This window comes from Cricetulus griseus, chromosome 7 (assembly GCF_003668045.3).
Source record: "Cricetulus griseus strain 17A/GY chromosome 7, alternate assembly CriGri-PICRH-1.0, whole genome shotgun sequence".
In the NCBI taxonomy this organism is placed as follows: domain Eukaryota; kingdom Metazoa; phylum Chordata; class Mammalia; order Rodentia; family Cricetidae; genus Cricetulus; species Cricetulus griseus.
This window is the reverse complement of record NC_048600.1, coordinates 34,978,795-34,992,664: the sequence shown is the minus strand read 5'-3', so window position 1 is coordinate 34,992,664 and position 13,870 is coordinate 34,978,795. Positions and strand designations below refer to the sequence as shown.

The 13,870-nt window shown below is 49.2% G+C and overlaps 1 protein-coding gene across 4 annotated transcripts in view; it reads left to right on the top strand.

Moving 5' to 3' along the window:
- The window catches only part of Snx29 (sorting nexin 29), a 402,905-nt gene extending 397,489 nt beyond the window's left edge, over positions 1-5,416 (top strand). For all 4 annotated transcript variants that reach the window (XM_027424771.2, XM_027424770.2, XM_035447582.1 and 1 more), the window contains one exon: positions 1,553-5,416. In XM_027424771.2, coding sequence (XP_027280572.1) covers positions 1,553-1,682 — 130 coding nt within the window. In that variant the 3' untranslated portion in view covers positions 1,683-5,416. The remainder of the gene's footprint in view (positions 1-1,552) is intronic.
- Positions 5,417-13,870: the final 8,454 nt, after the last annotated feature.

The window sequence follows — 13,870 nt, the reverse complement described above, 5'->3', positions numbered from 1 at the left end:
CACTGAGGCTGCAGACAGCCAGCACTGTCCTAAGAAGTCAGCCTTGGGGTACTGCTTGAGGAACTATGGGAAGTGCCAGTGGAGAGCGAGTGCCCAGGATACACAAGGTCAAGTGGCGTTTTAAGCGACCCTGGCCTGCCATATGGAGTGGTGGGCTCACAGAATGTGCCCAGAGCCTGGGCTGTAGTGAACTGGTGTGGGTGATGTTCAGGGAATGGATTTGCTCCTAGACTTTCAGAACTATAGGTTAGGTAACATTTTTGAACTGGGGGACCGGGCTCAGCGTCAGCACTATTATTAGAGGAAGTCACCCATCTAAGGCTGGAATTAGAACAAGTAGTCATGTTTCCCAGATCAACTCTGCCTTGATTATCTTCTGTTTTCCACTCCCAAATGGATATATCCTGCATTGTAGGGGTGCTAGGATGACAGGCAGGCACCACTGCACCTGTAGCAGCATTAGATTCTCACCCTTCTCACACCTATTTTGGTACCCTGGCTGCCGTCCCCATAAAGCCCTTTCTCACTATTGGTCAGGGTTTGTCCACTCTCCTTTGTGCACCACTGTTGTTTGGACCTACCCGCCCCCCACCTCAACATGTCCTCACCTTGTGCACGCACTCAGTGCCCTCTGCCTCCTCATCATCTACAGAACTTGTTGGAAAAAGACTCCTGCTCCTGGTTGCAGAGGTGTAGCTGCAAAGGACAGAGCCCGTGATCCACTCAGAGCAGGGTTGAGTCTGTGAGGGGCTTCCCCATGCTTTTCTTAGGTCACCCCTCTCCCACCTGCTTTAAGTGGTAGCCACCATTTCTTCAAGTAGGCGATGCAAGTTGTGTTACTGTGGGCTGTCCTGGTGAGTAGGTGTTTGATGACTAGTGTCAGTGAGACCCTACTGGACTAGAGAAGAAGGAAAAAAAAAAAAGCAAAAGCTTTGAGACCATATCCCACGTACACTCCTCTTTCTAAGGGGGATTCAGGGCATCCTGAGCTATGACTGAGTGTCTAAGAGCTCAACATCCATTGAGCGCCACATCTATGCTCACACCTGCAGCCTGGGCTCTGGGTCCATCCCTGCCACCCAGCAGTGTTCCTCACAGGGTTGTGAGCCTGACTCTCCTCTTGGATGAACACCAGCAGAGGTCCCCATTGAACATCTGGCTGCACATCTGTTACGTCACTGGGTGCTGGGATTTTGGCAGCATTTTCTCTTTGGCTCAGGATGAGGCTTCACTGGGAGATGAAGGGAAGCATGGCAGAGTGCCTGGCTGATGAGCTGACTTACAGCCTCAAAAGAGATTCCTGCCAAGTGCCCTAAATCTAGCTCAGACACAGCCCACATTAGTGGGCCTTCCCAGACTATTTAAAAAGTGGGAAACTTACACAGCAACATGAATATCTGTTTCTTCAAGTTACATTGACCAGTTGGAGCTGGCCAGATACTCTCCTCTCCTCTCTGTGTGACCTCTGCTGGTCTCACGTGTGACTCCTGTCCCTGCCTGTGTCATTTGCATTTAAACTCTTACTTAAACAGAGTCTCCTCTTGTCTTGCAGGGATGTATCTCCACCAGGAGAACCACTGAACAAGAACAACAGGCCCAAAGTAGTTTCCCGATTCCCTAAGCTGTCCCGAGGCCACCCCAGGGAGATGCGCAATGTGGAGCCTCAGAGCGGTGACCTCTGACCTCAGTGGAATCCCAGACCCCAGTCACTTTGTGCTCAACCTAGCCATGGCAGCTGGCCCTGGACACCCTGGCAGGATGACCCTGACCCCACAGAGAACACACTCTTCCTGCTGCCACATGCCACCCAATTAAACTGGTCAGTTTTAACTGCTGGGTCCCTGTCCTTAAAGCAAGTCATTGCTCAGAGGACAGACAAAGATGGGGACATTGTCATTACCCCTAGGATGGCCAGCAGGTCAGTGGGTGCCAGGACCCTTGGTTGAGATGCACAACACATGGGCAGAAGGATCCTTCAGATGGCACCCACAACGCTTTCCCACGTGGGAACTAGAATGACTGTTACACCCTAGGATTTCCTCCTGATGCAACTGCCTGCCTGCAGCAGCCTGTGGATGGGGACTCCTCCTTCTGCTTCCTCTTTCCCCTGTGGTGGATAAACACCCAACAGCACTGCCGCATGGCTGTTGTGGGTGGCATCTCTCCAGGAATTGTCCTCTAGTGGCCTAACAAAGGCATTGACAGTGACTTTGGGTCCTTGAAGAACTTATCCTTCCCTCCTTGTGCTGGCTCCAGGAAGTATCATCCATGTAGGAGACCTGAGGGATTCCACCATCCAGCCCAGCCCTGGGCAGCAGCCTGTTGACCCTGAGGAGGAGATACCTGATGCTAGAATTGGTGGTTGTGACCTCAGGTCACTGGAGATTTGGCTCTGGCATTACTGTGGAAAGCTGGCCCTATAGGGTCTCAGACCCAGTGCCAGAAGTGAACAGAGAGTGATTGTCCCTTGAAGTTATTTAGCACAGACTGTCCCCTAATGTGTCTCACTGGGAGCAGGATGCTCTGTACCCCAAGATGCTGTTCTTCTATTGCTCTCAACTCAGGGCACAACCCTAGAGTCCAAAGCTCTCAGGCATGGAGTGGTTTCAGAGCCAGCTGCTTGGCAACTCTGCCCTTCTCTGCCACTGAGCCTGGGTCCCTCTGCTTCTCAGGGCCCACTGTCAGCAGTCATCTCCCTCCCTAGGTCAGAACCTCCTTGGTGTCTTGGGATAACTTGGAAGAGCTTGCAAAAGAGACCATGTACCAAGCAGTATGCACATCTCTGCCTGCCAAGGAGTTCCCAGTGACATCTCCCTGGGGAAGCAACTCTGGAAAGCAGCCTGGATGTGGCCTAGAAGGGCTTCAGCTCAAAGCTATACCTCGACAAGTGGTCTGAGGAAGCAGGGGTTTTCCTAGCCCAAGGACAGCTTGGGGACAGTCCCATAGAAGCCAGAGGGAACTTCAGAGTATCAGGAGACAGAGGTTGAACAGCTCCAATTCCAGAGGGCACCTTGGGCCAGGTGGGCTGTACACAGATAAGGCAGAACACACCTGCCCTTCCTCATGACTAGGAGCAGGGGAACCATCTTTAGCTTGCTGGTAAGGGAAGACCCAAGAGATTTTTTCAGCCCAGAAAGCCAACATGGTTCCTCCCCATATGCCTAAGAGGCCACAGGCTCCACACAAACACCACACCCAGAATGTAGGTTGGGCAACTGGACCGAGGAGCCAAAAGGACTAGTGAGACTCCAGTGGCCCCAAGTCCACCTCCTGATCTGGGAAACTCAGCATGGGGACAGACACTTCATATTCTGTCATGTTCTGTAAAGAAAGGGTCCTGCCTCCTCCTACATCTCCCACAATCCAAAGTGTCCTGAATAGCAGACCTCTGGACACCTGGTCCAAACACATGTCACTGAGAGTCTGGGCTCTCTCACTGCAAACATGGCATACAGAACCATCATTCATTTAGCACCTGCAGTTAAAGCAGAGGAAGGGAGGGAAGGAGGAAGGAGAGAGAGAGAGAAAGAGAGAGAGAGAGAGAGAGAGAGAGAGAGAGAGAGAGAGAGAGAGAGAGGAAGAAAGAAAGAAAGAAAGAAAGAAAGAAAGAAAGAAAGAAAGAAAGAAAGAAAGAAAAGAAAAGAAAAGAAAGAAAGAAGGTACCCAAAGTAGATGCCTTGGTTTTCAAGGATTACTTATGGGAAACTCGCCCAACTCTGCCCTAAGAGCATGGTTCCTTTGGTTGCTTGATACCTGCCTCTTACCCACTCCCTTTTCCCACATGTTGGATATTGACACTGGGGCCTTGCAAATGCTGGACAAAGCACTCCACTGAACCACACTCCAGCCCTGCCCACACTGTTCCCACAGAAACCTAGCAAAACTCTTGGCTCCAGGTTGCCCTTCACATTACCTCACAATGTGAGCATGTAAGCCCCCTGGAACTTGGACAGAGCAGTAGAGGGCAAGGTCAGGTATGAGAGGCTGTTCCCACAATGCTTCCCAGATCTGAGGCCCAAAGTCTGGAGAGGAATGCAGAGCCAACAGTGGGTCTGACACAACCCCACCTCTTCAGGAGCCTGCTCCCCAGCCCTGAGCCTGACTGTGGCATACTTGTAGCTGCTAAAACTTCATTCTTGCAACAGTTCACATTTCCTGAGGCCCAAGTCACAGTGTGTTAGGCCTTGGCTCCTATGCCATCTACTTCAGCTCCATCTGCCTGTGTAAGATACAACTGTTGTGTAAACACAACTGGCCCCTCAGTAGAGGCTAGACCCTGGTCTCCCAGGTCCATGGTCAAACTCCATCTCTTTGGCAGCCTGCACCTGCATACACCCACCCAACTGTGCCCAGCTGAGGTTTGAGAGACTTAGATCTTCAGCCACCAGGATGAGCCAGTAGTAGTCTCTCCATGATGCCCTGCCCTGCCCTGCTACAAGTACTGGGAGGCAGTCCCAAGAAGGAGCAGCCTTATGCCCATAGTAATCAATTCTGATGCTCAACATTCCCACTAGGGACAATGCCACCCACCCCAGAACCCCTCCTGGCCTGGGGACTGTGACCAGAAGGCAGGTGCCTCTTCATGAACAAGGTCTATTGTAATGAACATTCTTCAAAATATTGTGCATTATTTCATTAAAGCTAGTGTTAAATGTTTGCTGTTTAGGTTGGTTCTGCACTGACTTTGCACAACTGTAGCACTGTATATTTTATCTAATGTTTCTGTGCCAAAAAGTTGAGCTCGCTGTTGCTGTAACACGTGGTCTCCATTATGCTTCTGAAATAAAGTCTAGGCAGTGGGTGGGGAGGGTAGAGAGCACAGGAGCAGGACTGGTATGGATGCTGGGTCAAGGCTTGGGTCCACTTCTCCCTGTAGCCATGTTCTCCCGCCTTGTAGACACCGCTCACCATGTGTCCCAGCCACCACCTGCAACCTGCTGAGCTCCACTCCCCGACAGGGGGGACTGCTTGACCACATGGAGGTTTTTTGTTGGGTTGGGGTTTTTTTTGGTCATCAGTGGGATGGATTGGGAAGGCCCAGCAAGAATCGGAACACAGGACACACAGGAGCCGTATGGTTGCTGAGCACCTGGGAAGAGAACCTGAGAGCTGGGACCTCCAGGGGAGTAAGGGCCCTGGTTAGCTATCTCCATCTACCTTAGGGACGTTCTCTGTGTCTGCTGCAGCCCTGTGTCTGGAGCCTGGGGGTATAAACAGCCCAAGGTCTGAGCATGTGGTATCCCAACTCCCCTCTTATGTTAAGGTTTACACAATAGAATTTTTAAACAAATATGTTTAATTTTCTAAAATCTCTTGTATTAAATTTTTCTTTTGGAATAAGCTGTGGATTTTGTTACAATCTGGTTGAGAGAAGCCTTTTCAGCGAGGGGATTAAAATGGCATTTTCTAAATTAGACTCCCTTCTCTGTGGTTTCTTTGTCTGGATTCTTTACTGACAATTAGGATTTTCCATGAATACATCACAAGAAATCCGTTCGATTCTAATGGTTAGAAGATTCACTTATCACTTCAGATGACATTCCAGACATCAAGATGTGGTTCGGCTAACAGCAGTTTTGCTTGAATTAAACACTGGGAGTCACTTATACTGGTACACTGATCTTGGTAAAATGGAATGTAGAATAATTCCACATGGAAAGAATTCCACATCATCATGACAGGTTCCTGTTCACTCAGTCAAGAGTCAATGAGTAAGGAAGAGGTGGGCATTTCCTCTGACTCCTTCCCCATGTTTCCTGTGCATCTGTAGCCATCATTTCTCTCGGGACTAGGGACCTCCAAGGAAGGTAAGAGCAGGCAGCAAGGCAAGGCCTATCTGCTTGTACATGGTTTGAATTTGTAAATCCAGGAGCAGCCAGGGTCTCCCCTGGTGTATCAGCCAGACAGTGTGGCCTTCTCTAACTGGTCTGCCTTTTGCCAGGGAAATCCACACAACCCTACTACCATAGGTAAAAGCACCAGAGCCGGATGTCCAGGACCCACCTTGGTCCTTGGAGAAAGTGCATGGTGGTGGCTTCTGTTCCAGAGTCCTGATGGCCTCCACCCTGTCAACCCTATGGGCTTCATTTCCCAGCCCCTGGCCTTCAGGAGTGACACTCAACCTATTTCAGATCTTCAGTGAGTCCTGTAAGCGAGGGTCAATGAAACTGCCTAACTAGACCATCAGTGGATAGAAAGGCTTACTGGGCTCAGACTGTCAAGGCTGTCTCAGCATGTGTGTATGTGGGGAGAAACAAATGATGGAAAATCAAGTGGATCTTAGGATACGCAGCAGGGCAGGAGCATTTGATCTGATACAGGCCAGGAACTAGATGCCTGGCCTGAGATTGCTGACCTTTGGGGTAGGTTAAGGGAGGTCCTGGTAAACAGAAACCTGCTGGATTTAGGCTTCTGTGTATCCAGTAACAACCCTTGTGTTTAAAGTCAGAGTCCTTCTGTTTAGGCCATTGTCACCAGTACTTCCAGTTTGGAGGACCCACTTTGGAACCAACAGGCCCTAAATAGCATCATCACCCCTAAAAGGCTTGTTACAACCAGTCACTGTACCCTATGTAGAGCAACTGCTCCTGAGGTTTAGACGTGGCCTTCCCCACACCCTCTCCTGGCTCGGGCCATATTGAAAAGCTCAGGGGGAGAGACCACAGCAGTAGGAGCGGAAACCTAAGTATTGCATGCAGCAGATTCACGAGCCTTGAGAGTTCAGCAGAGACCTGCACCATGTGCTGTGCGGGGCTCTGTGGCCCTGCCTATCTCTACCAATCCCTTTGCTCCTTCAAGGCTTTGCCCTGAGGCTGCCTTTCCAGGTCACCTTGTGTCTTTCTCTCCTTACACCCTTTGCCTTCAGCTCCCTGTTCTTTGTCCCAAGCATGCCATGCCTTTATCTGCCCCAGGCCCTTTGCACGTGCTGGCCCATGCTGCTTTCTGTGCCCGTTCACTCATCTGTCAGGTCCAACTTCTGGGTCATTTTCCAAGATAAACCTTTGACCCTCCACGCTACCCTCATTCCCTCCACATCAGTCTCTTAAGCTTTTTATTGAAAAACAGTGTTTTTCATATAACAATTTTGGTCAGTTTTTCCCTCCCTTGGTCACTCCCAGATCCTCCCCACCTCATTACCCACCTATGTTCCTTCACTTTGTAAAACAAAAAACAAAACAACAAAAGAAACACATATGTAGCCTCACAAAAATGAAAATAATGAAGAACAATTAAGACACACACACAAATGACCAAATAAAGCAAAATGAGTCGAAAAGTCTGTAAAAACACCACTGAGCTAATTTGGTGTTGGGCATCTATTCCTGGGCATGAGGCCTGCCCCTAAGATGTGGTTTGTGTTCCCAGTGAGACTCCATTGGAGTAAAATGACTTTTTCTTTGACAGTGGGTACCAGTTGTAGACAGCTTCTTGGTTAGGGCTGGGAGCCTGTCTTGTCCACACCCCCTCTCAGTATTGGACCCTCTCTGGCTTGAACCTGTGCAGGCCTTGTTTGTGCTGCCACAGTCTGTGAGGGCATATGCCTGTCAACCCTATGGAGTCTGGAAGACAGTTTCCTCGGAGTCCTCCATCACCCTTGGCTCTTACAATCTCTGCCTCCTGTCCCTGAGCCTTGAGGACAGTCTTTGATGAAGACATCCTACTGAGGACCAAGTGCTCAGAAATCTCTCACAGCAGCTTCTCTAAACCCCATAGCACAAACCTGCATTCGAAGTTTACCTGTTTAGGCAGCCCCATGGCTGCCATTTCTCTTAGTGGGTAAGGGTGGCACAGAGGATGGGGTTCACTACTGCAGGGGATGCCCACTAACACCAGCTCCCTTTTTGCTTCTTACCCAGTTAAAGGCACAGTCATCTTCGTTTCTCTCCAGAGCTGCCCATGACAAGGCCATCAGCCTCTGACTTTAAACTACATCCCAAGGGCAAAGTCTGAGAGTCCTGTCTTCTTCATTACATTTTCAGCTCACATCTGGCCAGGAAGATGCCCCATGAATGGAGGTGACACGTTGGCCTTCTCAGCCTTGTTGATGTTAAGGCCCCCACTCAGATGGTTGTAAACCCTGGGGCAGGCCTGGAATCCTTACCAATGATACCTCAATTTACCATAAGGCGAGGGGCATCCAGCAGATCAAGGTTACCAGCAGCAGAAGTATTTCTGAGAACTTTCCAGAACCCTGTGTCTACTGCAGGGTGCTCTCCAGGAAGGTCCCTGTGGAAGGCGCTCAGTCCTTCTAGAGGCGCTCAGCCCTTCTAGAAAGCAAAACCAAGATGGACACAAGGCTAACATTTTCTGATGCTGGTTTTCGCAGCACCGTTTTTATACTCTGTCCTGATCAACAGGAGTTAGGTGAGATGAGCAGGCAACTGCCCAGCTTGCTGAACACAGAACGCCATCTTGATTTCTCTCTGAAGCACAAAGCCTGGGCCTGGAAATGCAGCCTGTTCTTCCCTGAGTGTTGTGAAGCCCCGTGATGCCATGGAGCCAGTCTGTCTGTATTATCACTGGACAGTTTCACCCAGGGCTCTGTACACTGTACACACCAACATAGATATCCCCCATGGAGGTGTAAGTGACCTTCAAGCTGGCTCCACTCAAACAAAGCTTAAGGCCATGTTCCTGCTCTGCCTGCAGCCTCCCCTGCCATGACAAGGGTACTCTGTCAGTCTTTAAAGCTCAAGTCATGTGGACTTCTCCCTGTCACCTTTCCCATCACAGTGGGGCCTTAGCCTCTCACATTTTAAGAGCAGGTCCTTCAGTGTTGTTCTAAATCACAGGTCCACCAGATGTAGTTAGTGAAGATGGAATTGGAGTGGGTCCCGAATCCAGTGCCTGGCATCCTCAGGAGAGGAGGGGACACAAGGGAGTCACATGAAGATAAGAGTGTCAAGGAACACCAAGAACTTTGACTAACACTAGAAGCTGGAAGAGCAAGGGAGGGTCCCTCCCTGAAGCCTCAAGTGGTCAGGTTCCTGCACCTTGACTGTGGTTCTCCTTGAGTGGTTAATGGCTGAGCCATTATTACTTTTAAGTGGCACATTCTGGCCATGCATTACAGTGGCCCTAGGAAGAAAGCCACACCCCATTCAAAGCCAGCTGCACTCCAAGCCCAACTCCACTCCATCACTTTTGCTCCTCTAGCTATCATCACCTAGGACCCTAACAGCCTTCCAGCTACTCTCTGGTCAGCTCCCATCTTTCCTCCTCTAGTTGTCACCAGGGACCCTAACAGCCTTCCAGCTACTCTCTGGTCCAGCTCCTATCTTTCCTCCACCTCTGGGGAGGTGGCACACTTGCTTTGGAGGACTAATGCTGAATGCACACCTAGCTTGCGACTCAGCAATTTGCCTTTGGGTGTGTACTCATCAGAAATTAGTGTAGTGCCAGGCATGATGGGGCATGCCTATAATCCCAGCACTTGAGAAGCTAAAGTGGGACGATAGAGTTTGAGGCTAGCCTGGGCTACCTAGTAACACCCTGCCAGGAAACAGGGAGGGGGCAAGAAAGGGGAGAACAAAGAAGAAAGAAAGAGGCAGAGAGGGGATGGTGCTGACTTGTCCAATATGAGATGGGTACTAGTGCTCATGCGGGTGTAATATTCCAGGACCAACTATGGATCTCTGCAGGCACTGCAGCTACTGCCCTGAGAACGCCTTTATCTTGATGGAGCATGCTCATTTCCCCAGGTTGAATCACACTGTGTGCGTGGGGGGTGGAGGTGGGGGGTACTACTGAAATCAGAGATAATGATCAGCAGTCTGCAGCATGCAATAAAGCCATCCACACCACACAGGACACACGTTCCCTCAATTGGGGATGATGCAGTTTAGCACTTCCACAATTCAAGGCCTGGGAAACCATGGCCTGTGACCCCCACACTTGTTCCTGACCTATTGGAGGTCTTCTAGATTGACATGCTATCATCAAGGACCTTCCGGGTTACCTCATTTACATCTTTGTATGACCCACTGACGAGGTGCCTCTTCCCACACTCCGAGCCTTCCATTCACCTGGCAGTCTCCCTCAGACACTCTGTGTCTATCACAGTAACTTGTTCCCATCTCCCTCCACCACAGAAAGGCAGACATTTCTGTTTCACTTCCCTGGAGTCTCGGCCCCCAGAGACAGTGCTCAGTATATATTTGTTGGGTGGCTAGATGGATGAAAATTAGATCCAGTAAGAGGGAAGACAGAGAGGTAGCTCAGTGGTTAAGAGCTCTTGCAGAGGACTGGGGTTTGATGCCTAGAACCTACATGGTGGCTCAAAACCATCCATATTGAGTTTCATGGTATCTGACTCACCCTTCTAACCTCCATGGGCACCAGGCATGCGCATGGTGCACATACATACATACATGCATGCATGCATACATACATACATACATACATACATACATACATACATACATACATGTCACCCTTGGGCCCAGCAGTTTGTGCCACTCAGCTCTGCCGTGTTTGATCCTAAGGAACCTCAGGAGAGGTCTCCTCAGCTGTTGCCTTCTGGTGGTTGAAATGGTCATGCACTCCCTTCTCTTGGGATCTGGTGTTTTGTTTTTCCCCAAGAGGTTGAGTGAATTTTAGGGTCAGTGAACTACACTGGAGTAGAGAGTGAGAAGCCTGGAACCCTCAGAATACTGTTGTCAGCCATGTGTCAGGCTGCAGGAAGCTGTGCTGTGTGACAGGGCAGTTTGACCAGGTGCATTTTTACATTTCTGATGTTATGTCTCTCAACTCCCTGAACAAAAGCCATCATGAGGGGGCTGGACAGACAGCTTACCCAGGTTCTGTGCCTACAATCCATCTGGGTGTGATGGAACTAGCTGAAGACAGGTGGTTTCCATCGAGGTCACTGGCCAGCTGCTTGGGAAGCTTTAGGCAGGCCAGTAAGAGACCCTGCCACCAAAAAGTAAATAAATGGTAACACCTGAAGTTGTCTCTGGCCTCCACAGGTCACATCCATTCACATTTACCCTACACACATGACCTTGACGGCACAAAGTCATCATGCAGTCACTAACTGCTTGATACTTCAGGAGCTAAGCACCTGTTCCGGAATTGACTCAAGCTCCCAGGAAAGGGCTGGCTGACATGGGCAGGTGGGGACATGGACTCTCCAAAGTCCTTACTGTGAGATAAGCTCCTCACTCCCTCTCCTGCCGCAGCTCCCCCCCTCCCCACCCCATGACAGGGTCTCATGTAGCCCAAGCAGTCCTGGAACTTGCTATTTAGACCAGGCTGACCTCAAACTCACAGAGAACCCGACTCCGCCTCCTGAGCACTGAGATTAAAGGTGTGCATCATCACACCCAGCCCCCAAACTTTCTTGGTCACATGTCCTAGTTAGCAAAAATTCTGAGCATAAACTCAGTAGAAGGCTGTTTTTTAAGCTTCAGAAATGACAAATGTATTCTAGTACACTATTTATAAAACACACCCAGAAGGGATCTTCTAAAATAATGAGGTTTTCAAAAGCAGCTTTTATTTAGATATATGCCTTGTCTTATGTGTCCTCTGAGGTGCTCAGACCCAATCTTGGCAACTCCGTGTTAGATGATGTTCATAAGATTCATCTCCAACAGCTCCCTGAGAGCCATCCCAGCAAATGAAGTGAAGGCTCAGCCGCCAGCTGTCCCAGAAGGGCTCTGACCTCAGGGCTGTCACCAGCCATGGTCAGCATGGTGAGTGGCTCCAGATGAAGAGCAAGAGTGAGACACACAGGAGCAGGGACTGTGTCCACATTTTCAGCCTATTTATATGTCTTGGTTTTTACCATCCTTCTAGAACTTTCTATGAAAGATGGCAGCATTTGGCTGGGCTCTATAGCTGGGATGAGGAAACAAGACAGGCTGCTTACAGGCTGCTTGAGGTCCTTCCCAATGGCCAGTCAGTGTGTTTCAGGAAGGAGTGTGGCTTGAGTGTCACTCAAAGCTTGTGATTGGGGGTTTGGTCACTGGGGTGGAAGTACTGAAAGATGGAGTGAACTTCTGAGAGATTGGGCTAGTATGAGACCCTAAGTCATTGGGGGGTGTATCTGTGAAGACATGCCCTATGCCATCTCTGTCTCCATGCTTCCTGTCTCACAGTTAAGCCTTCCTCTGCATGTGTCCACCGCCTACCACAGGCCCAACCAGACTAGAGCCAGAGCCTGTGCAGGGCCAGGCAAGTCTCCAAGCCTATGTACTAAAGAACTCTCTCACACAGTTAGCCGTCTCTTATATTACAGCAGCACAAAGCTGACTAGGATAGGCAGAGACTGATAGTTGCAGTTAGCTCCCTTATATGACAAGACATCAAATGCTAATCAGACTCTTTCCTAGCTCATTTGCAGTTAAGGGATGGCTCTTGGTTTGTTTTCCTTGTGGAGCCCATGCTTTCACTTGTCAGCCATGGCCTCTCCCACTGAGGTATATCCCCAGCCCAGGGAATATAATGTCAGCAAAAGAAAGTGTGACGTTTCTAGACTGTGCCTTTAAAAATATATGAACGGAGTCAGGCACTGGCACTGGCCCAGGCCCAGGCCCAAGAGTTTGTTATCACCCATCCTGTGAAGTGACAATGAGTGTCCAATGTGGTGGGGATGTGTAGGGGGAGGTTTCTGTCTACATCTCTGATCAGCTCTGTCTTGCAAGCCACTCCCAAATAACAATACAGAAACTTATTAATTATAAATGCTTGGCTTAGGTGTGTCTCCAGCCAGCTCTTACAACTTCAATTAACCCATTTCTATTAATCTATGTGCTGCCCTGAGGCTCATTTAACTCAACTATGAACTTTCCATGTTGCTTCTTCCGAATCTGGCTTGAGACTCCTCAGACTCTGCCCTTCTTCCCAGAATTCTCTCTGCCCTGAAAATCTTGTCTAGCCATCAACCAGTCAGCTCTTTATTAACCAATTAGAGTAATACATATTCACAGTGAACAAAAGGATTACTCTACAGCAGGGATGTATACTGCTCTTATTCACTGTTCCATATTGCATGCACATGTGGTAAAATATCACCCTGGTACCCATAAATATACCAATTATCATGTGTTTTCTTTATCGCTATTGAAACCCATTCCAAGTACTACATTCTTTAATACTTATGATTTGTTTGAGGCAATGTTGGAGCTTTTAAGATACAGTCTTTCATCAGTTTGGAGCCTGCTGATTCTTCTATGCTTGCCAACAAGCCCAGGGGATCTGCTTGACTCTGCCTCCCTTGTACTAGGGTCACTAGAATCCACTCCCATGCTCAGATTTTTTAAGGTGGATTCTAGAATGAAACTCAGGTCCTCATGCTTGCAAACTATCTCCTGACTCTCTGGATCCCCTTTTATCTAATGTAGCCCAAATGCAAATACCATGTAGATGGCAATACAAGCTGCCTTAGCTAGACTAAACAGGAACCAGCCAGTCTAAGGCCTCTGACAAGCATTATTCTGCTTCTTGTATCTGGCCTCTGCATTTAAAGCTTCCTGTAAAGTGAGCATTCCCCAGCATCCACAGCTCCAAGCTGAAATGATGGTGTGTGGGAGCCTCCAGCTGTCTCTATCTCAACTTCAGAGTCACCAGCAACATCTGCTTCCCATAGACCAGGTAGCCAGGGTGCTCTTCCCTTCCGGGTGGCATCAGGCAGAGGTAGAGGTGGGGGTGTGAAGACTAACTTCAACTGTGCATTAGGAAAACTGGGTATACACCACACCAGCCAGAAAGAGCTCGGACCTAACTTCATTTGGTCATTACTTAAACCTAAGGACCATACACAAAAATTAACTTAAAATGAATTAAAGACCTAAAATCCATAAAACTTTGAGAGCACAGGGGAACCTCTTGACACTGGATTCAACAGTGATTTATCACCTGATCAAAG